General features: G+C 31.1%; 1 protein-coding gene across 6 annotated transcripts in view; it reads left to right on the plus strand.

Moving 5' to 3' along the window:
- The window catches only part of LOC140435257 (polyamine-transporting ATPase 13A3-like), a 116,165-nt gene that overhangs the window by 66,217 nt on the left and 26,426 nt on the right, over positions 1 to 23,522 (plus strand). For 5 of the 6 annotated variants that reach the window (XM_072524069.1, XM_072524067.1, XM_072524071.1 and 2 more), the window contains one exon: positions 10,396 to 10,619. In XM_072524069.1, coding sequence (XP_072380170.1) covers positions 10,396 to 10,619 — 224 coding nt within the window. Of the gene's footprint in view, positions 1 to 23; positions 1,500 to 10,395; positions 10,620 to 23,522 lie in introns of those variants that run through there. The other variant, XM_072524072.1, reaches the window with a different exon arrangement.

Consider the following 23,522-nt stretch of genomic DNA (forward strand, 5'->3'; position numbering starts at 1 on the left):
TTGGTCTTTTCTTGGTTGCCCTTGAGATAACGGGGTTAAGGATCAACGGTAGAGAGATCTCTAGAACGTATTATATCTATAATTAACCCCAAGTGTATGACAATATGGTATATATTCATCTCTTGATATTTCCTAAATATTACTAGAGATTCTCCTTTTATAAAAACACTTCTTAATGTCCTTAAACCCTTTAAATGTTTATAATATAAAAAAATATATATTTCCAATATCAAGAATGACCATATTATACTCAAAAACGTAAAATGGGTAAAATGGGATTAAATCACTTTATATGAATAAGCAAAATTACAGAATGGTGTGCAATAGAAGAAAAAAAGGGAGGAAGACTTCGAATCATTTAGAGATAAAGTAGATGACACAATGAAAATAAGAAACCTACAATATGAACATTGTAAGAATATAAATAGCTGGGGAAAGTGAAAATTGTAGAAATACTTCATCTTTACAAACTATTGTTATAGATTTAAATTCTTTTCTGTTGTTTTTGTTTCTAGAATTTTCTCGAATCTTTATTAATTCTGCCGTGATAAGGTAAAAAGCAGTAAGTGCCATAATAATGGTTTTGCGTTATTTGTAATTATTGTAAGATTTTTTCTTTCACACAATTTATTATTTCTTTAATTTTAAGCAGAAAAACGTTAAAAAATATGTCTTAATTTTTGACAAATCAAACAATTGTGTTTTTATGTTTGTAATGTACCTACCTACTCACATGTAAGATAATTAAAGTATCTATGTATTTCTATATAGTTTTTAGTCACCTGGTATATGTTATTTACAATTATGAAAAGTTCTCATGTATAATCACTAATAATTATTTGCTGTTAGAAATCAGAATCAATACTCTTCATAAATATTTTCCTATTTAGAATAAATAAGTTTCGCTAGTTTATTCACCTAATACTTCGTATCTATGGAATAATAATAATTTATTTCTCTTATTTCTTTGTTCGATAAGCTATCCGTATTTGCTATTTTAATATTAATATTTGAGTCCAATCTCTTGTACTCAAATCCATCCAGAAACATCGTTAAATAATTGTAGATAACAGAACTTATATATTCATAGTTTTAAGAAATAACAAGGAGAGTGTAATTTTCATCCTCTAATATAATAAATTTATACATGTCAATATATTCTGTTTAATTCCAAAACAAAGAGTTAGTCCGGAGAAGAAATAAACGCATAGTATTCCATAACAAAATTTGGTGTCAGAACGTGGGATATTAGTAGCAGAGTTCCTCTGATTGCTGATAGAAGGAGAGCTGAGGAATTTTTGAATTGACTTGTTTCCTTCGAGGAATCATTCAAAAAAAAACTGTCAGTGTGGAAAAATCGCCACTACAACTAATTACATTGGGGTCCAGTACATCCAGTTCGAAATCCAGTTCCAGTCATAACCCAATTGTAGTTCCATCGGAAGTAGAGGTGAACCCGTGGAATAATAGACTATGCGACCAACAACAATATTCTACTTGTAAGTACATTCTATCTTAAATTCTGTCTCATATTTTAAAAATCTTGTAAACGTATGTCTACTTTATATCCTGATATAAGTAACTTATTTGACGAACAAATACCTTCTCCCGACTCAAATTCTCTTTCAAATTCTTCTACTTCTAATTCAAATAAAATGTCAGTATCAATTGAAATAGCTGAAAAACTTCTCATTCGATTTGATGGTACAAAATCAAAATTATACGAATTCATAGACAATTGTGATAAAGCATACAATTTAGTAAATCCGCAATCCAAACCCATCTTATTAGCCATTATAGAAACTAAATTAACCGATAAAGCTAGGGCCATAACTAGAAACAGAACATTTGACGAATGGAAAGATTTAAAAGACTTCTTATTAGATGCTTATTCTGAACGCCGAACTGAAGGTCAGTGGCAATTGGAATTACATTCCTTACGTCAGATGCCCAGTGAAAATGTAATGTCATTTGCAAATAAAGTTGAAAATTGCTATATAAAATTAATAAATACACTTGATCCAGACTTATCTCCAGATGCAAGAAATGCATGTACTAAACTCTTAAAAACTCAAGCACTAAATGTCTTTATTAGAGGATTAAACAAAGACCTCTCTATTTTAATCAAAGCCCGAAATCCAGATTCCTTAGAAAGAGCTGTTGCTATAGCAATTGCCGAAGAACAAGAACAGTTATCAAGACAAGAAATTTTCAGACCATTCTGTAATATTTGCAAACGAAATAACCATTCCTCAAATAACTGTCGATATAAAAACAATTCAGATAGAAATGTTAGACATCTTCAAAATTCTAGTTTTCAAAACCCAAAATATCCTAATTCAAATCTTCAAAGGTCAAATTCTCAAAATCAAAATTATAAACCTTCAAATTCAAATTCCAATTCTGATTTTCCTCCAAACTTAAGAAAAGAAAATACCAACACTTCCCAACGTTTTTGCAGATACTGCAAAAAACCAGGTCACGTTATAGAAGAATGTAGAAAACGCGAATTTAACAATAAAAACAAAAATCCAACAAATTCTTTAAACTTCCAGAATCCTCGACAACCAACGGTCGATTCTCGAGGAGTTCGTTCAGTTCAGGCCGTATCACAACCATCAACTTCTCAGTCACTTCCTATGTAGATTTACCCTTAGTAAATAATTCTAATCCATCCTCTTGCAAGTTTCTAATCGATACAGGCGCAGATATTTCTTTAATTAAATATTCAAAAATACTAAACATTCCAAAAATTTATTCTAAGTCTATTACTCTACGAGGCATTGATAAAAATGTCTTAAATCCAAATAAAACTATATGTAGTTGTAACGTAAATTTCAAGATAAAAGATTTTGTCCAAACTCATGTTTTCTATGTCGTAGAAGACGATTTTCCTCTTCATTTCGACGGTATATTAGGTAGCGATTTTTTTGAAATAAATAAATGCCAAATTGATTATAAAGAAAATAAATTAAACTTTAAAAATTGTTCTATTTCAATCGAATATATAAAATCCCCATTAAACAATGACAATGACGAATTTCTGAGAGATCAAAATATCGAGACAAGTTCTAATATCGATGAAATATTTCCTTATGATGCTAAATCCATAGAGGATCATTCTTATTTAGAAACCAATGATATCCAAATAACCTTAAGTAGTGAAGAACTACTATCCAATCCAATTCAATCTAAATCTAACTCTAAATCCAAAGAAAATTCAAGTCCAAAATGTGTAAAATCCACTGAGATATGCACAAATAAAACTTGTAACTCTTCACGAAATCATAAATCAAAATCCTGTTCAGAAGAAAAATCCTGTTCAGACGATCTTATACTAAATCAAAACTCTAATTCTAACTCAAGAAGTAATAAAACTATTCTATCCGCAAGAACTGAAACAATTGTTCAAATTAAAGTAATAAATAATGAATTAAGCGAAGGATTATGTCCCGAACGCGAAATCTTTAAAGGTGTATTTTTATGTCCTAGTGTTGTTAAAGTAAAAAATGATTTCTTTTTAACCTCAATCGTAAACACTACTGAAACGGATGTTGAATTAAACGATATTCAAGTAGCAATAGAAAAAATTCCAAATTTACAAAACAATGCAAATATACGAAAAATGTCTTCTTATAAAGATAATACGAATTCTAACAGAATTGCTAAATTAAAAAATGCCTTGAGAACAGATCATTTAAATAGTGAAGAAAAATCATCTTTAATTTCTATTTGCAAGGAGTACAATCATATCTTTTATCTGGAAGGAGATCAACTTACCAGTACAAATGCCATAACTTGCAAAATTCCTTTAAATTCTAATGTACCTATTAGCACTAAATCATACAGGTATCCTGAAGTACACAAACATGAAGTCGAAACTCAAATAAAAGGTATGCTAGATCAAGGTATTATCGAAGAATCAACTTCGCCATGGAATTCGCCCCTTTGGGTTGTGCCAAAAAAGGCCGATGCTTCAGCAAAGAAGAAATGGCGAATTGTTATAGACTATCGACGACTAAATGATATTACTATAGGAGATTCATTTCCACTTCCGAATATAGTCGATATATTAGACCAATTGGGTCATTCAAAATATTTTTCAACAATAGATTTAACATCAGGATTTCACCAGATCAAAATGGATCCTGAGGATTCTCCAAAGACTGCTTTCTCAACTCCGTCTGGACATTATCAATATTCACGAATGCCATTTGGATTAAAAAATGCTCCCAGTATTTTTCAAAGGCTAATGAATACTGTCCTCTCAGGAATACAAAATTACAGATGTTTTGTCTATCTCGACGATATAGTCATTCATGCCGATACATTAGAAAATCATAATAAAAGATTAAAAGAAGTATTCGAAAAATTGTCTACATTCAACTTAAAAATACAACCAGATAAGTGCGAATTTTTTCGTCGCGAAGTAATGTATTTAGGACATTTAATAACTGAATTTGGTGTCAAACCGGACGAAAAAAAGGTATGTGCTGTTACAGATTTTCCTATACCCAGAACACAAAAAGATATTAAGAGCTTTTTGGGTCTCACTGGTTATTATAGACGCTTTATAAAAAATTTCAGTGCTTTAACACAACCTTTAACAAAACTGCTGAGGAAAAATGTTGAATTTAATTGGACAAGCATTCAACAACAGTCATTTGAGAACCTGAAATCAATACTTTGTTCAGAACCAATACTTCAGTATCCAGATTTTACCAAACCCTTTGTCTTAACAACGGATGCTAGTAATTATGCAATAGGGTCCATACTTTCTCAAGGTAAAGTACCAGATGATTTACCTATTGCTTATGCTAGTCGTACCTTGAACAAAGCGGAATCAAACTATAGCACAACAGAAAAAGAATTACTTGCAATTGTATGGAGTGTTAAACACTTTAGACCATATTTGTACGGAAATAAATTTTTCATTTATACGGATCATAAACCACTCACATGGCTATTTAATGTAAAAGATCCCGGATCAAGACTCGTTAGGTGGAGATTAGCATTAGAAGAATATAGCTATGAAATTATTTATAAACCAGGTAAATTAAATCAAAATACTGATTGTTTAAGTCGTCCTCCTTTAACCATATCTGAAACAAATATTTGCGAAGAAAACAAAAACCCGGCAACAATCACCTTACAAATAAACAAAATGAGTAAAGAAAATAATGACACTTATTCACAGTTCTTATCTAAATCCGAAACTATATTAATAACAAATGATAATATAAAAGAAACAAATGAAAAGATTACATCATTTTCACAAAATTTAGCATTGTTTGTTTCCGTAGATTTAAATTTTAATGAGATCGTTCAGAAACAAATAAATAAACAATTCAGTCATATAGAAAAATTGAAAGCCAAAAATCCAAGACTAAATGACATTATATATATTTCTGATCAAAATAAAAACTTTTATTACATATTTATAAAAAATAATTATTGGGACAATACCTCTTATGAAGATATATTTAATTCCCTAATAAAATTAAGAGACTGGTTATTAAACGATAAAATATTAAAAATTTGCCTACCCAGAATAACTTTTAGCTACGATAAATTAAGTTGGGGAAAAATTAGATCTATGATTAGATTTATTTTTAGAAAAACTGATATATCTATTATCATTTATCATGATATACTAACAAATCCTGAACCTGAGGAAATAACTACAATATTACAAGAGAATCACACTAGTCCTACGGCTGGACACTCTGGTTTTCATCGGACATACAATCGTATAAAAAAACATTTCAAATGGAATAATATGAAAAATGATATTAAAAACTTTATAAAAACCTGTGAATCTTGTCAGAAAAATAAACTCGTTAGAAAAAAATTCGTAAAGCCCATGGAGATAACAACAACAAGCTCAAATCCATTAGAAAAAATATTTTTAGATATAGTAGGTCCTTTACCTTTAACCGAGTCAGGTAATAAGTTCATATTAACATTACAAGATGACTTAACAAAATTTTCTCAAGCTTATGCAATTCCGAATCATGAAACCAAGACTATCGCTGAAAATCTGGTTCGTGGATTTATTTGCAAGTTTGGAAAACCCGATATAATAGTTACTGATCAAGGCCGAGATTTTACTTCCAAATTATTTTCTCAAATCGCCAAGCTTTTTAAAATCAGACATATAAATTGTACTGCTTATCATCCAGAATCAAATGCTGCATTAGAAAGGAGTCACGCTACTTTAGCAGACTACCTTAAACATTATATTAAAGCTGATCAATCCGATTGGGACGAATGGCTAGATTTTGCTATGTTTTCATATAATACAACTAATCATACTTCAACCAAATTCACACCATATGAACTAATATTTGGATATACACCTAATCTACCTAGCAGTATAATACGACCAGTAGAACTCAAATATACATATGAAGATTATTTAGATAATTTAACACTTAAGCTTAGAAAATCTCATGAGTTAGCAAAAACGAATCTATTAGAATCTAAAGTAGTCAGTAAAAAATATTATGACCAAAAGATTAATGACACCGTTTTCTTAGAAGGACAATTAGTATATCTCCAAAATGAGCAAACAAAGAAGGGTCAAACCAAAAAACTTACACAAAATTATAATGGACCTTATAAAATTCTAGAGATAAATTCTCCTGTCAATTGCACAATTTTAGTAAATAAAAAACCAATAAAAGTTCACATGAATAGATTGAAACATGCTTTTGTTTCAGGTATGCAATAATATGGCTGACAAATAGTGAACAAATTCACAAGAAATATACCAATACTCCTATCAACAAATCACCTGGAATCTATTACGAACACATAAAAAATGTTCAATTTATTGAAACTCATTGGAACATATTAAGTCATATTCCTTTACAACCTTTTACAGACAAATTAAATTTTGTAGATCTCACCTATCAAAAAACATTAAGACTGTGTCAAAACAAACCAGTTCTTATTGAATTACGATTATGCGATACTTCACTAAAACTCTTAGGACAAATCATACCTAGACTCTTTCAAGATGAACAAACTTTAAAAAAACATAATTCTGCATGAACATTTTAGACCAAAACGCGCTCTATTTAATGCAATTGGATCTGTTTTCAGGACCTTATTCGGTACCTTAGACAGTGATGATGCTGAAAATTTCAATAATGCTATTAACAAAGCTGAAAGTAACGAAAATCATCTTCTTGATTTACTAAAACAACAAATTCATGTAGTAAAAGCCACGATTGCAAATTTTAATAACTCTATTACAAATCTAGACCGAAACAAAGTGATTTTTGATAAAAATTTTGAATCAATTACCAATTACACAGATAAAATGAATAATAAATATTTTAATTTAGATTTAAAACAAAAAATTGAAGAACATTTTACCTTACTAACTTTCTTTATAACAGAATTACAACAAGAATATTCTACTTTAATAAACGTTATTCTATTTGCAAGAAATAATAACCTTCATCCTTCTGTTATAACACCTGAGCAACTAATTCAAGAATTATCTAAAACGGTAACGCATTTACCTAGTACATCGACTTATCCATTTCCATTGACTATCGATTATGCTCATAAATATTTCGATATCATTTTACTTAAATATATATATTTTGATAACAAGATTTTAATTACGGTTAGTATACCTTTGGTTAGTAATACTCCTTATTCTCTTTTTAAACTAATATCTCTTCCTATAATTCATCCAACATTAAAGAGACTTACCTTTATTCTTCCATCTGTCAAATATCTTGTTCTTTCAGAAAATAGAAACATTTATGTTACTATTGATACATTAGAAGACTGTTATTCATTAGATGAAGAAAAACTTATTTGCAAAAATCCTGATACTTTCCGATTTACACACACTAATCCAATTTGTGAAACTGAATTGTTAACTTCAATAACAAACATACCATCTAGTTGCGATACTCGTATAATTCAAACAGAATATGAAATTTGGCATAAATTAAACAAACCAAATTCTTGGATATATGTTTTACCCAAACCAACAGATTTAACTTTAAGCTGTCAGACTAGTACGCCAATATCTATTGTTCTTTCAAACACAGGTATTTTTTCTACTTCGAATAATTGCAAAACTTACACCGGATCAACTATTTTGATATCTGTCTCAAATCCAAAAGAAAGTAATTTTCAGTCTATCATTCCAGATTTATCCCTTCCAGAAGTCTGTTGTGATGATATTAAGATAAATAATGAATCCAAATTACACCTTGTTCCCTTACAATTAAATAATCTCGATCGAGATGCATTAAATTTAGCAAGCCATAAACTAGATAATTTAGAGAAAATGACCTCAGAAACAAATATTAATTTTTCAGACACAATAAAAAATAGTTCTTATTTCACTTATGCAATCTTATTTTTGATAAAATGTATGTTACTTTATATTTTATACAGGATAATTAAATATTTTTACCGACGATTTCGTAGAAATCCGTCACATAGTTGTCAACAAATTACAAATTGTTTAACACTAAATATATGTCAAAGTAAACGAAAACATGTACATGAGACAGATTTAAGTATAGATTGTAAACATAATAAAGACAATAATTATAGTGAATCCAAAAAGTGTGAAGAGACTAGTTTCACAGAGACTACACCGATAAGACGAAGTGAAAGACTATCGAGACTAAAAGAAACTATTTAAATGTGTTAAAATAAAATAATAATGTATACAAATGTTTTATACCATTTAAATGAAAATTCATTTTACAATTATTTTCATTCTTACAAAAGGAGGTGTAATGTACCTACCTACTCACATGTAAGATAATTAAAGTATCTATGTATTTCTATATAGTTTTTAGTCACCTGGTATATGTTATTTACAATTATGAAAAGTTCTCATGTATAATCACTAATAATTATTTGCTGTTAGAAATCAGAATCAATACTCTTCATAAATATTTTCCTATTTAGAATAAATAAGTTTCGCTAGTTTATTCACCTAATACTTCGTATCTATGGAATAATAATAATTTATTTCTCTTATTTCTTTGTTCGATAAGCTATCCGTATTTGCTATTTTAATATTAATATTTGAGTCCAATCTCTTGTACTCAAATCCATCCAGAAACATCGTTAAATAATTGTAGATAACAGAACTTATATATTCATAGTTTTAAGAAATAACAAGGAGAGTGTAATTTTCATCCTCTAATATAATAAATTTATACATGTCAATATATTCTGTTTAATTCCAAAACAAAGAGTTAGTCCGGAGAAGAAATAAACGCATAGTATTCCATAACATGTTTAATAATGGAGTTGTTTTTTTAAGCAGAAATGTAGAATTGTCAGCTTTATGTAAATATCTGTTTTAAAAATAAAATAAACATGCAGTGTAATCAAATGTAATTCACATTAGAAAAAGAAAAAAGTCTTAATTACATAATATTGAAAAAACTATTCGAGATTTATTAAGACTTCTACGTCATCTTCTTTTAATGAGAGCCAAAAATGCCGTCTGTTTTCAGATATGAGAAGGTACAGTTGCCAAATTATACCTTGTTTGTTTTGTGTAGAGACACCTATACAATTATCGCGTAATTTACTAGAAATTTCTAGTTTAAAATTTGCTTTAAGAAAATTATTTTATTTGAAATTTTCGTCGTTAATATTATTTTTATAAAAAAGTAATCGACTGCCTCGTCTGAACTGTACCACAGATATATCGCAAAGCAAAAGTCTATCCTTTTTTGACTTGCTTTTGAATCTCCAGATTATCATTTTAAAACGTCTTCGTTTTTTAAACAAATTAATGATGTTCATTTTTTTTTTCATTTAACTTTTCTACAACCTTGATAAAATCTTTGAAGTCGTAAATATTTCCTTCATTTGTGATCTTCATGCTCTATTGCACACCGTGATGAACAGAATCCGCACTCATGAAGGTGTAACCTTTTTCAAAACATTTAAGGATCATTTCAGAGGTGGCCATCATTTTTGAATTTACCATTGTGACAAACATGGTAAATAAGCACCAATTTTTATTTTGGACTCAGCAGTTGTCTGTCCAATACAATACTTTAACGGCGTCTCTTTCTTCAACTAAAGCTCTACAATATGCAGATGCAATTTCTTCTGCCTTTCTTCCAGCCACTCCTTCATGCCACAAGACTGATATGTTTTTTTAGTACTTCTACTCTTCTTGTTTGCCATTGATGCAAAGGTTAGATGAAAAGTCACAAGTCGTCTTGTAAAAAATGTCTTCTGGCTTCCGGGAATCGTTGGTAGCATTATAACTTTCTAATCTACACTCCTTACTACTTCAATAAAAGTAGTGAATAATATTTTCTAATTCCCCCGTGACAATAAAATACCTGATTTTAATATTTTAATAAAAATTTCAATTTGTTACAGGTCCGAAGTCAGATGAATTCAAAATGTACCTCAATAGAGGCCAAGACGACGAAATGCAGTTCGTCTGCTACAAGAAATGCAAAATTAAGACCGCACTGACCTACCTATTTTTCTTGCTGACTGCTGGAATCTTGAGGCTCGTGTTTCATTGGATACCGCATCTGTATCTGAAGGCTACTAGCAACAGATGCAAAATTGAAGATGCCGAGAAGATTCTTATTATTGTAAGTACGATTAATTAACTGTTTCATTAAATGTAAGAAAAATTTAAATACTGCTAAAATTACTACTCTCCCAGTGGCAGTTCATCCTAAAGTTGATTTAATGTGTAATTATTCATATACTGAATTTATTTTTTTAAAAGCGTTGCTGAAAGCGAGTCAACCCACCCAACTGATGCATAAAAATCTGATTCTAAGCACATGCGTCAAAAACTGTTTTGCTTTTGCGGCAATTAATGGATCTGACGTTAAAAACTTGGGCTATCCATTCTACCAATACCGTATTTAATTCCGTATAAGACGAGGTTTTCATATTTTCATCGGTTTTCTTCTTCTTCATTACAGAAGAGCTTTTTGGCATTGACGCAAATGAAGGAAGTTTATCCAAGGTCATTGTTTCATTTCCAAAAACCAGGGTTATGTTTTGTTCTGCTTTATTCATACTCCATGTTGCAATAAAGCCGTACTGCTGATTTTAGAACGCATTTTCTTTTTTTTATTATTTTTTTTGTTTGTAATTTTCAACCCTAATCCTTTTTTAATTTCTTCGCTTTAAAAGACGTATGAGGATGACGACGCTGCGAGTCGTTATACGGTGATACCTCGTTTTTTAATAAACCCAATCACTAAATATTGAAATATCCGCTTTCCCAACTTTGCGAATTGAATGTGCTGTTCGCTCACCATCTAACAATTTTCTGAATCATTAACTGTAAGTTGCCTACATTGGGCCAAACTCAACGACGGTTAATTATCATAAATTATGATTAAAATATATTACAATTACGGTAAAAAGGAATAAGTATAGAAAATTTTATGAATTTAGTGTACTCAATTAGATTTTAACATTTTTTAACATTCTCAGTAGATTTTAAAATTTAAGTTTATTTAAAATTCTTTCATTAAATTTATAATTATTAAAATATATTGAATTAATGCACAAACTTATATTTTTAACTTTATTGCAGATAAATTGTTGAAAAATTGTTTTTGATTGTAAATAGACAATGTTGAATATTGAATATTATAATTTACTTTTAATCATACATAATTCTGCCAAAAATAAAAATATTTTACTCTCGAGTAAAATTCACATTTTTAAAAACACTTAATATACAACTAATAAAGGTTGATCTGATGGTATATGGTATAGATCAGAATATTATAACTGTGTGTATGGGAAAATAAAACTGCTCTTACTATTTTCCTTACAATTTCAACATATTTTCTCGAGTTTATGTGAAACGAAAAAAGTAAATAGACATGCCGTTTGTTAAAAGTCACTTTATGTTTAAATGAACTACCACTCTAGTAGAGGTAGAATCTTAATAAAACATTTTGTATAAGGGTATAATATAACTGTTTGTATGGGAAAATAAAACCATTGTTGCTACTACATATTCTCTTTATAATTTCATCCTATTTTCTCACCTATTAGACTTCAAATAACTACTCCAAAACCAAAATAAGCCAAATCGATTCAGTCGTTCTCAATTTACTATAAAAAAAGTTATAAAAACATAAAATGAATTTTATATGTAGTTATAAAATATCCTAAAATGACGTTTAATATACGGATTAAATGAAATAAACCTGTAGAGATGATGTCGTATAAAACATTTTGAATTTACAATTCAAAAATAAGGCAACATCATTCATCGAGATAAAAAATATCCTATCTCCTAAGTTGGACCAACAAATATACTTTCACAAAATTTTATTGCAATCGGTTCAGTGGTTTTTAAATATTAGCTTGGACAAACATCGTGACACGAGATTTTTATATACAGGGTGGTCCTTAAGTAATTGTACAAACAGAAACCGTAGATTCTGCACTTTAACATATTACGATTTAAGCCAAATTGCTTTAATAAAATGTTGATATTAAGAAAGATACAGGGTGTTAAAGTGGAAATTTAATATTCTATTTTTCGCTATAACGTTTACGTTTGTAAATATTTTTGGACAAAAATTTACAGTTGGATGCTTTTGAGTAGGATAAATTATAATTTTATACTTACTTTAATGTAACTAATAGAGGGCGCCATATATGCCACATGTGTGGCATAAATTTGCGCCTAACTTTTTTGCTCTTTAAGTTAGCTCTGTTTGTGTTAAAAAATATTAAAAATATATTAGTTTTACAAAGAAAAGGTATACTTGTTAGTAACCTGAAAATTCAACCGTTTTCGAGATAAATGCATTTTATAAGTGAGCTGGACAATAATTCTTAGTTTGATATTTGTGCGGTAAAGCACTGAATACCTGTAGATAAGCATAATTCATAGTTTATTATTATTAAAACAACTCAAAAATGATAATGTAATATCACAAAATGCTTTGTTATGGGTGCTAAATGTCTTATTGGAGAAAAGATACTTCATCTTCTTTAGGTGCCGTGTCCGTATTCAAACGTTGGCCGTCATCATGTTTACAATTTCCCTTTGCTATCGCTTCTTAAGTTTCTATAAAGGCGTTGTATTACTTTTTCTCTATTGTAAAATGCTAAAAACCCAAAATATGTGGTTTATGCAAGATGGTACACCACCACATTCTAGAGAGAAGCCAGTTAGAACATACTTAAATACAACTTTTCTGAACGTTGGATTGGTCGTGGTAGTCATATTCCTTGGCAATGTGGTGAGATATTGATATAATTATTTAATTCATAAAAAATCCGAAAAGAATACTTATTGTTCATTACGTAAATTGTTTACCCATTTTTATTAGGACAAATAGAAACTAGAGCACAGGTATTGAATAACACATATGTGTCCTGTTTCATAATACTTTTGCTACAAATCTAACCTGAAAGACTCAGCATTTTTACAAAAACATCATCGTTGTCCTAATAACCGATATTGTTATAAATATAGTAAATACAAAGGCAATTTAGTTCAGCATAGTATTAGTTCGTTAGTAAATCATAATAGTCCATTTGTTCGAGATGTAATTATAGTTACTCGTAAGCTGTAACGTAATCACATAAATAAGTAATGTCATCGATAGGTTATTCCGTGTGTATATAAGTAACCAATGAACGAGATACATCACAGATTAATAAATTATTTAACTTCTGCGACAAATAAGATGTAGTTCCATAATATACCATAAGATTTGGATATGTATCCAAAATAATATATTCATCCATTATACATTATAGCCACCACGTAGCCCCGAATTTAATCCGCTTGATTTTGGTGTATGGGGCGCATTAAAACAACGTGTCTATAAGAATCCCATAAACATTCACAACCAACTATGGGAAGAAATAAATACTGCAGTTTCTTTAGAACCAATGATGATATTTAATATGAGACGATCTGTTATGGAATGTATTGACAAATGAATTAAAGAAAATGGTGGACATATCGAACACTTACTTTGACAAAAAGTTATGTTATTTAGTTTAACTATTTCTTAATTGGATTTGTAAACAAAATGTTTTGATTATGACTTTAATTTAACATAAAACGTAAAATGTTTGATGTAAAATCCTATTATTCTGTTATTTTGTCAAATCCTATTATTAATTATTCTGCTGATATATTTATTTTATTTAATATTTCGTTCACTATTAACTTTAGTTAAAGGTATTTTATACCAAAATCCAGAAGTATTAATGTTTTTGTCTATTTTTTCTTCGTTGCCTGGAGTAATTGCCTTAGATCAGAACTATGCAGCTGATTTTTAAAATGCGATTACCTCGAAAACTGTTGAGTTTTGAAGTTATTAACAAGTATACCTTTTTTTTGTTAAAATAATGTATCTTTAATATTTTTTATCCCAAATACAAGTAACTTAAAGAGCAAAAAAGTTAATTGCAAATTTATACCACATATGTGGCATAAGTGGCGCCCTCTATCAGTTACATCAAAGTGTGCATCAAATTATAATTTCTCATATTTAAAAGTACCCAGTTGTAAATTTTTATACATAAATGTTTACACACATGAAAGTTATAGCGAAAAATAAAATTTTAATTTTGCACTTTAACACCCTGTATCTTTCTTAATATCAACATTGTATTAAAGCAATTTGGCTTAAATCGTAATATTTTAGAGTGTAGAATCTACTGTTTCTTTTTGTACAATTACTTAAGGACCACCCTGTATAAAGATATCGGTTAATAAAAATTCATGAGAGACTGGAATAACATAGTGCTCTAACCAAAATGATACTAATTCATTTGCAAAATCTTTTCATTGACGTTGGTGGAACTGTTACTCTATAATTAGCAGGAAGAAGTTTATTTCCATATTTATTAATCGCTGTTACTATATTAAAATTCCATGACGTTGCCATTGAATTCGTGCGCAAATATGTAGACATTAAAGATGCTAATGGAAGTGATAACCTATGTGCATATTTATTATACATACAGTATTGGTGACATTGTTTCCAACCCAGAAGTCGCAGTCTTTAAAGAAACCAGTTCTTCTTTAACCGATTCAGGAGAGATAGTAATTTTTGATAAATTGTCCATTATTCCATAAAGAAGAAAAATCTGAGCGGATGCCATCCGTATCAACTGTTAAAGAGTAAATAACTCACAAACTTTTACCTTTAAATATGCTTTACCATTAGATTTTTCCAATGGAATTATTTACGGGAGGCCTATATTCAGCAGTGGACTCAAAACGGCTAATGATGATGAGTTATTATAGTAATTCTTTTTTCTTTTTCTTCCTATGCCGTCCCCATTAAAGGAGGTTGACGACCACATTTTTAAAAGCTTCTCTGTCTTTTGCAACGTGGAATAATTCGTCTACAGTCATGTTTGTCCAGTCTCGAATATTTCGCAGCCATGACTTCCTCTTTCTACCTATTCCCTTTTTGCCATCGACTTTACCCTGCATGATGACCTGCAGAAGACTATATTTATTATTTCTTAGTATGTGTCCAAGGTATGCAGTCTTGCGTACTTTTATCGTTCTCAACAATTTTTTGTCTCGACCCATCCTTCTCAGCACTTCAATATTTCAATCTTTCAATTCTTTTTTCATAGTTAGTTATTTCTGGCCAATATTGATCCGTTTGTCAGTCTATTCGAGAATTATCTAAGAGTGGTTATTTTCCTTCCATTCAAATTCTGCAAACCAAGAATCAAATTAGTATAGAATATATTTACTGTTTACTGAGAAAATTTTTATTATTGTTTCTATAAAATTTATAATTTTATGTCGTTGTTTTTGGCTTGTTTCAACAATTTTTCAAATTATTAATTTCTAGAGAAATAGGTACCAAACTATAACGAATAAAAAAAAATAAAAGAATTATTTTAAACAAATTCCAAAAATCGCCCTTTTTGCCCCTCAAAACATTTTTTTTAGCTTTTTTGTGTCATTTTAAACAATGTCTGTCCAAAAATTTCGCCCGGGCCCTTCAGATTTTTTTAAAGGGGACATTTTTTACAAGAATCCGCAAAGAAACTGAATCAAAAACATTTTTCCTATGGGAGGGATCTCACAACATGGACTATCTATTATTTTTGTAAAGTTGTCTTTCTTTAATTCATTTATAATTGTTTTTCTTTTTTTGTTTCTCTGATAAGGGCTCTAAGAATTTAAGAACACATTACAAAAACAGAAATTTTCAATATTTTATAAGCTCCGTGCGTGACCATGGTAGAGGTACTTTGAAACGATGCCAGCGTGCGTAGCGGCGAAATATGACACAATTGGACCTACCTTTTTACGCATAAATTTTATCAAAAATGTGTGCAAATACATATTGCGTATTTAATTGTGCTAATAATAGCAAAAATAGTAAGTGTAGTTTTTATAGGTGTCCAAAAATTACATATAAATTAGAGAAAAGAAAAAGATGGATCCGTGCTATTAATATGAAAAAGTTAATATCACATAACTTCATTTTTATGCAATTGAAATAGGAAAAAGTTAAATAATTTACCTTAAATGATATTTTATAATGCTTCAAGCTAACTGCAGAGTGCCTGATGACTTTAGCTTTTATATTATAACTTTTACTATTACTGTTTTTAAATATATGCTCTTTCACGTAAAAAACTTGATTTGCCAGTACTAGATTTTTCCCTTTCTTTTCCGTTTGTGGTTGAAAAGATATATTATGATGAATTTTGAGAAACCCAGTTTTTAATACTACATTTATTTTGTACATAAACTGAAAAAATATAATTAAAAAGTTAATTGTTAATAATTGTCATTTTCGCATGTATTTAACAATGTCAAACATATGTCATATGTTTAACCTGAAAATTGGTAGGTCCAAAACTGTCAGATGAAGGCGGTAGGTGTCGCGTCAGTCACGCACGGAGCGAATATCAATACTAATATAATACTCTAAGAAACCAAGGAAAAATACTGAAAATATTTCGTCAAGAAATTGGTTATAAATAGCAATTCCAGTAAATTACGATACGATTTAACAAATTTTTTACTAGAAGTTTAATTTTTGCCAAAATTTTAACGCTAACAGATTTTTTGTTACAAGTAGATAGGAATATGTATGAAGGATATTTTCGAATGATTATTTTTGTACTTCGACGCAATATCGGTAAAATTCGTTGGACTTTTTCCACATGTGATTCTGCAAATTAAAAATAAATCAAAAACAGGAAGCCTACAAGGTTAAAATCTAGAAATACTCATTCCAAAAAGTGTGTTTTATAAAAAAAACCCTAGACACATATTTTTTAATCGCGTCTTCCAGAATTAGGTTTGGTATTTCTTTAGAAATTAATAATTTGAACAATTGGTAAAACAAACCAAAAACAACTATGTATTACTTAAAATTACACTCGCGATCATAAAATCCGGGTCACCTTTAAAATCACCGATATTTCATTTTTAACGCTTTATCGTAAATAATAATAACACAAATACAAACTAATGCATGTTTCTGAGAATTGTTGCGGTTTCCTTTGTAACAAAGAATTCCAATAGTGCCAATTTCGCGGTAAAGTGCACACTTCCCAAAATACAAACGTTTATTATTGCCACCATTAGTGTTTATTAGTGTCATTATTAGTGTTTATTTTTTGACAAAAATGCCTTTGACTGTTGAAACGGCACACATTGTTGCACTTGTGGAAGACGGTCACACTCAACGGCAAGTCGCAAGAACTGTTGGCGTAAGCCTTTCTACGGTTCAACGAGTGCTTCAACGCTTTCAGGAGGCAAGTTTGCTAACCAGGCGACCTGGCTCTGGACGAAGAACAACGATCACGGCACTAGATGACCATTTCCTTGTGTTTCAGTCTTTACGAAACCAGACCTCAACAGCGGTTATGCATCAAAATCGTCTAGAGGAAGTACGAAATCACAATTTTAGTGTTGCAACAGTCAGAAGAAGACTTCGTTCTTCTTGACTATCTTCTCGGGTAATGGCTAGAGGACCGCCACTTCGCCGGATGCCTCGAGTTGCACGACTAGCTTTTGCTCGACAATACGCGCGTTGGGGAATTAACGATTGTAGCAAAGTGTTATTCTCAGATGAATCCCGTTTCTGCCTAACTGGATCCGATGGACGTGTAAGAGTTTGAAGGAGAACCGGTGAACGATTTTCACAAGCTTGCATTGCTCCAAGAATGCCATTTGGTGGAGGCTCGGTCATGGCTTGGGGAGGTATATCTTCCGACTTCCACACAGAATTACCCTTCATCGAAAATGGGTCCCTAACTGCATGAAGGTACATTGCGGAGATTCCGTAAGAACATGTTATGCCCAACATGGCAGGGCTTGGAGAAAACGCCGTTTTTATACAGGACAACGTGCGATCGCACGTTGCCAGGATCAGTATGTAATGCTTGGACGAAGTTGGAATTACGAGGGTAGCCTGGCCAGCTAGGACTCCGGACCTGAATCCCATCGAACATATCTGGGACGATTTGAAAAACGTATTCAAACCCATACACCCCCTCCTAACAACGCACAGGAGCTTAAGGATCTGTTAGTGAGTGAGTGGAATAACATACCACAACATGTAATCCGGAGAAAAATTGAGAGTATGCCCCGTCGTCTGTAAGAGGTTATTAGAGCAAGGGGAGGCAATACACGATATTGGTCATTGAAATTTCACTGATTTTTTACCACGTTCTGTATTTTCCATATTTTTTCGTAGGTATGTCTGTTATATCAACAATTTCATTTGTTTTCTGTTTTTTAAATAAAAACAATAAAAAACAATTTTTTTTCTTTCAAAACAAACATTGATGACAAATAAAAAATACATTAGCCAAAAAAAGGTTATTACTGCACCAGAGGCAAAAATATTGAAGAAACTTGAAATTTTCAAGATGACCCGGATTTTATGATCGCGAGTGTATTATAGATTTTATAGAAACAATTACAGATATCGGTTCTTCATTTCTGGGCGTAGGAGTTTAAACGAATTAAAAATTTACGACAGTAAATATGTTTTATACTAATTTGATTCTTGGTTTGCAAAATTTGCATGAAAGGAAAACATGCATTCATAGATAATTCTCCAATAAACTGACAAACGAATCAATATTGGCCAGAATGGACTGACTACGAAAAAGAATTACTATAATAACTAATCATCATTAGCCGTTTTGAGTCCGCTGCTGAATATAGGCCTCCCGTAAATAATTCCATTGCATCCGATATTGAGCTCCTTGAATCCAGTTGTACTGGATGCGATTGATGTCCTTCGACCACTTTGTTGGAGGAATTCTTCGTTTACGATAAGCATCGTGTCTAAGTGTTTTTTTTTTTTTTTCAAAATGCTTTTGGTCCATCTCCGGCTCTGGCAACATGACTTGCCCAGTTCCTTGTTTTTCTTCTTCTTAAAGTGCCTATCCGTTCCGGATGTTGGCGATCATCACGGCTATCTTTACTTTATTTATTGCAGCGCGGAACAGTTCAGTGGTAGTCGTGTTATACCACTTTCGTAAATTTTGAAGCCAGGAAATGCGTCTTCTTCCCGGTCCTCTCTTACCATTTACTTTCCCTTGGAGAATCAGCTGGAGAAGGCCGTAACGTTCTTGATTTCTCATTACATGTCCTAGATATTCCAACTTTTTACTTTTGACGGTCATGAGAATTTCACATTCTTTCCCCATTCTACGCAGGACCTCCACATTAGTAACTCTGTCAACCCAGGATATACGTAAGATGCGCCTATAACACCACATTTCGAAAGCTTCAAGCCGATTCATACATGCAACAGTCAGTGTCCATGCTTCCATTCCGTAGAGCAGAACTGTGAATATGTAGCAGTTCAATAGACGGCATTTTGTTTTTAATGATATGTCTCGACTGTTGAAAATGGTTCTCATTCTAACGAATGCTGCTTTTGCTTTTATTATTCGCTGTTTAATTTCTGTTGAGTGGTCCCATTGGCTATTTAAATTGGTGCCTAGATATGTATATTGCTCGACTCTTTCGATATTCTGTTGGTTGATTGTAAGTTGAGCGTTTAGTATTGGTTTTTTACTAATTGTCATAAATTTGGTTTTCTTTGTGTTAAGAGCTAGTCCGTATCTGTTGCTGACTTCTGTTATGCGATTTGTTAATATCTGTAAGTCATTCAGATTATCGGCAAAAACTATAGTGTCATCTGCATATCTAATGTTATTCAACCATTCACCGTTTATTAGTATTCCTTACGCACAACCGTCTAAAGCTTCCTTAAATACCCATTTAGAATAAATGTTGAACAACAATGGAGACAAAATACAGCCCTGTCGTACTCCACGTTCTATTACAATTTTATCAGTTAACTGGTCTTCTATTTTGATTTTGGCCGTTTGATTGTAGTAAATGTTTCTGATAATTCTAAGATCTTTGTTGTCAATTCCAATTTCTTGCATTAGAGTCATTAATTTGTCATGTTTTACTCTGTCAAATGCCTTCTGGTAATCTATAAAGCATACGTATATGTCACAATTCACATCCCTGCATCTCTGAAATAGCACCTGTACAGCAAAAAGGGCCTCCCGTGTTCCCAGAGCATCACGAAATCCGAATTGTGTTCTTGTTAGTTGTTCCTCACATTTTGTATATATTCTTTTGTGAATGACCTTTAGAAATGTTTTAAGTAAATGGCTCATAAGGCTTATAATTCTATAGTCTTCGCACTTTCTCGCATTGTCAACCATTTTATGCCATCATAGTCCATAAGTTTTAAGAATTCTGAGTGAAAATTATCAGGGCCTACTGCTTTACCATCTTTGGTGCTTTTGATGGCATATTTTACTTCTTCGACTGTAAATGGTGGTCCAGATTTGCAATTGGTGTTTGTTGTAATATCAGTGTTACTTCGTATATCTTCAAAAGTTTTTTCTACGTATTTAATCCAAATATCTCTTTTATGCTCTATTTCCAGTACTATGTTTCCCTGATTATCTGTCAGTTTGTCTGATTATCTGTTGTTTTTCTACTTTGTGGAATAATGGACAATTTATCAACAATTACTATCTCTCGTGAATCGGTTAAAGAAGTAGTGTCTCATGGGTCAATATTAGGTCCCATTATCTTTGTGCTGTACGTATCAGACTTAACTTCTTCTTTTTTTTTATATAGACATGACTGTCTGCTTTTCAATGTGCCACTGATCGTCTTCCTATTGGGGAACCGTCTCTTGCCGTCTTTACTACTATATTTGTTGTCATTCGGCTTATATGATCGTTCCATTCTACTCTTCTATTTCTTACCCAGTTCTTGATGTTCTCCACCTTGCATCTACGTCGTATATTAGACTTAACTTGTAGATTGAATTAAATTGAATTCAGTTTCTCATACCGATGATTTAAAATTGTTTACTGCCCAGACACTATTAATACTCTTCAGAACGACCTTAAGCAGTTAGAAATAGGTAGTAAAAAATGGACCACTCCAATAAATATGAATATAAGAATGAGAATCAAAAAATGAACATTCCAAGTACTCTGTTTTTGTTCTACTAAGCCATAAACCTTTTTCTGCAAGAGCTTGTCTCCGTTGATCCAGTCTTTGCTCGAAATCCCTTTCAGTACTTCTAATACTAACTACACCATCCGTTTGCAATATCTATCCGGCACTGTTACCAACCGTTAAAAATGGAAAAAGTACAAAGCACGCAATTATATAAATACTTTTGTTAAAAATTATATCGACAATCTCAAAATATTTGAATTTACCACAACTTTATCATATTTCAAATATTTTTCTTTATCATTCTTATTTATCAACGTATTGATTTCCTTGAAATCAACCATTTTTTATTTTAGTTTGTTAGAAAGAAAATTATAATGTTTTAACATTTGCAAAATGTTATCTAATCGTAAAATGCAATAAAGTTAAAAGCAATGAAAATAATTTATTATAATGAATATAAAGATTCTCGGCGCCGGATATGGTTTTTATTTTGGAAATGGATTTCATGGTCAACTAAAATAACTAATACAATAGCATAAATAGAAACACGTGAATCAACTATAGAAGCATTCGAATATGAATCATTTGGGATCAAAATATATGAGTGTATTATCTATATTTTTATTGTCCTCAAATTGTTGCTTGGTGACAACTCAATTTTGTTTTTTTTTTAATAAACTGATGAGCAAACATCTGCCAGTCTGAAATGTGTTAATGAATCACTTAGCCTTTCAGTACACACAAAGGAGTATTAGTCCACATATTGAAATAGCAAGTATGAGACGAACTAAAAAATTGTTCTGATAAAATAAAAACAACTACGATTACAAACACTTATTTATTAATTATTTTGCATGTTATACACACTCATTACAAATATTTGTGCAATGTTGTAAACACATATATTTTCCACATTTAACACATGAATACTTGGTCGGAATGGGAGACTGGGGTCGGAATGGGAGACTTCAACGCTAAAGTAGGAGAAGACATAACTCCCGGAGTTACTGGAGGATTCGGTCTTGGGGAAAGAAACGAAAGAGGTGATAGATTGGTGGAGTTCTGCCAAGAGGAAAACTTTGTTATCACCAACACATGTTTTAAACAACCAAAAAGACGTCTCTATACATGGATATCACCGAGAGATGGCCATGGTAGTGTAATGCGTAACCAAATAGATTATATCATGATTAACAATAGATTTCGAAACTCATGTAAATGTACTAAGACATATCCAAGTGCCGACGCAGCCACCGATCACAATTTACTGGCATCTAGAATCAACCTAAAATTAAAGACAATCAAAAAGCCTTCCATTACAAAGAAATACGATAGACAAAAACTAAAAGAAGAAGAATTTAAACATCACTTTGAACAGACAATGAATGAAAAAATTCGAGACAACATCACACAAGTATACAATATACCAACAGTCGAAGAAAGATGGGATAACATAAAGAATGGTATCATCGATACAGCAACGCAAAGTGAAACTGGCACCCATTATAAAAAGCAAGCGTGGATGAAAGATGAAATAATCGAAATGATGGACGAAAGAAGACAGCTTAAAAATAGAAATTACTCAGAGTATAAACGCAAGCATAATCTGATTCGAAGAAAAATCAGGGAAGCCAAAGAGTTATGGATGCGAGCAAAATGTGAGGAATTAGAAGAATTGCAACGAAAACATGACGAATTTAACACACATAAGAAAATAAAAGAGTTACAGTACACAAAAGAAATACACCCATAACATTAACGAATAATGAAGGTCATGCACTATCCCTAGAAGACGAAGTAATGGAGGAATGGGAAAACTACATTAAAGCATTATTTAAGGATGATCGAGGATCACTACCTAACTTAAGTGCAAATACAGGACCATCAATCTTAAACGCTGAAGTGGAAAAAGCCATACACCAAGCCAAAAACAACAAAGCCAGTGGACCAGATCAAATATACAGCGAATGGCTAAAATTACTCTCAAATGACAATATAAAAGAACTCACTGTACTTTTCAATCAAATATATGATACCAGTGAAA

The sequence above is a fragment of the Diabrotica undecimpunctata genome, chromosome 2 (genome assembly GCF_040954645.1).
Source record: "Diabrotica undecimpunctata isolate CICGRU chromosome 2, icDiaUnde3, whole genome shotgun sequence".
In the NCBI taxonomy this organism is placed as follows: Eukaryota; Metazoa; Arthropoda; class Insecta; order Coleoptera; family Chrysomelidae; genus Diabrotica; species Diabrotica undecimpunctata.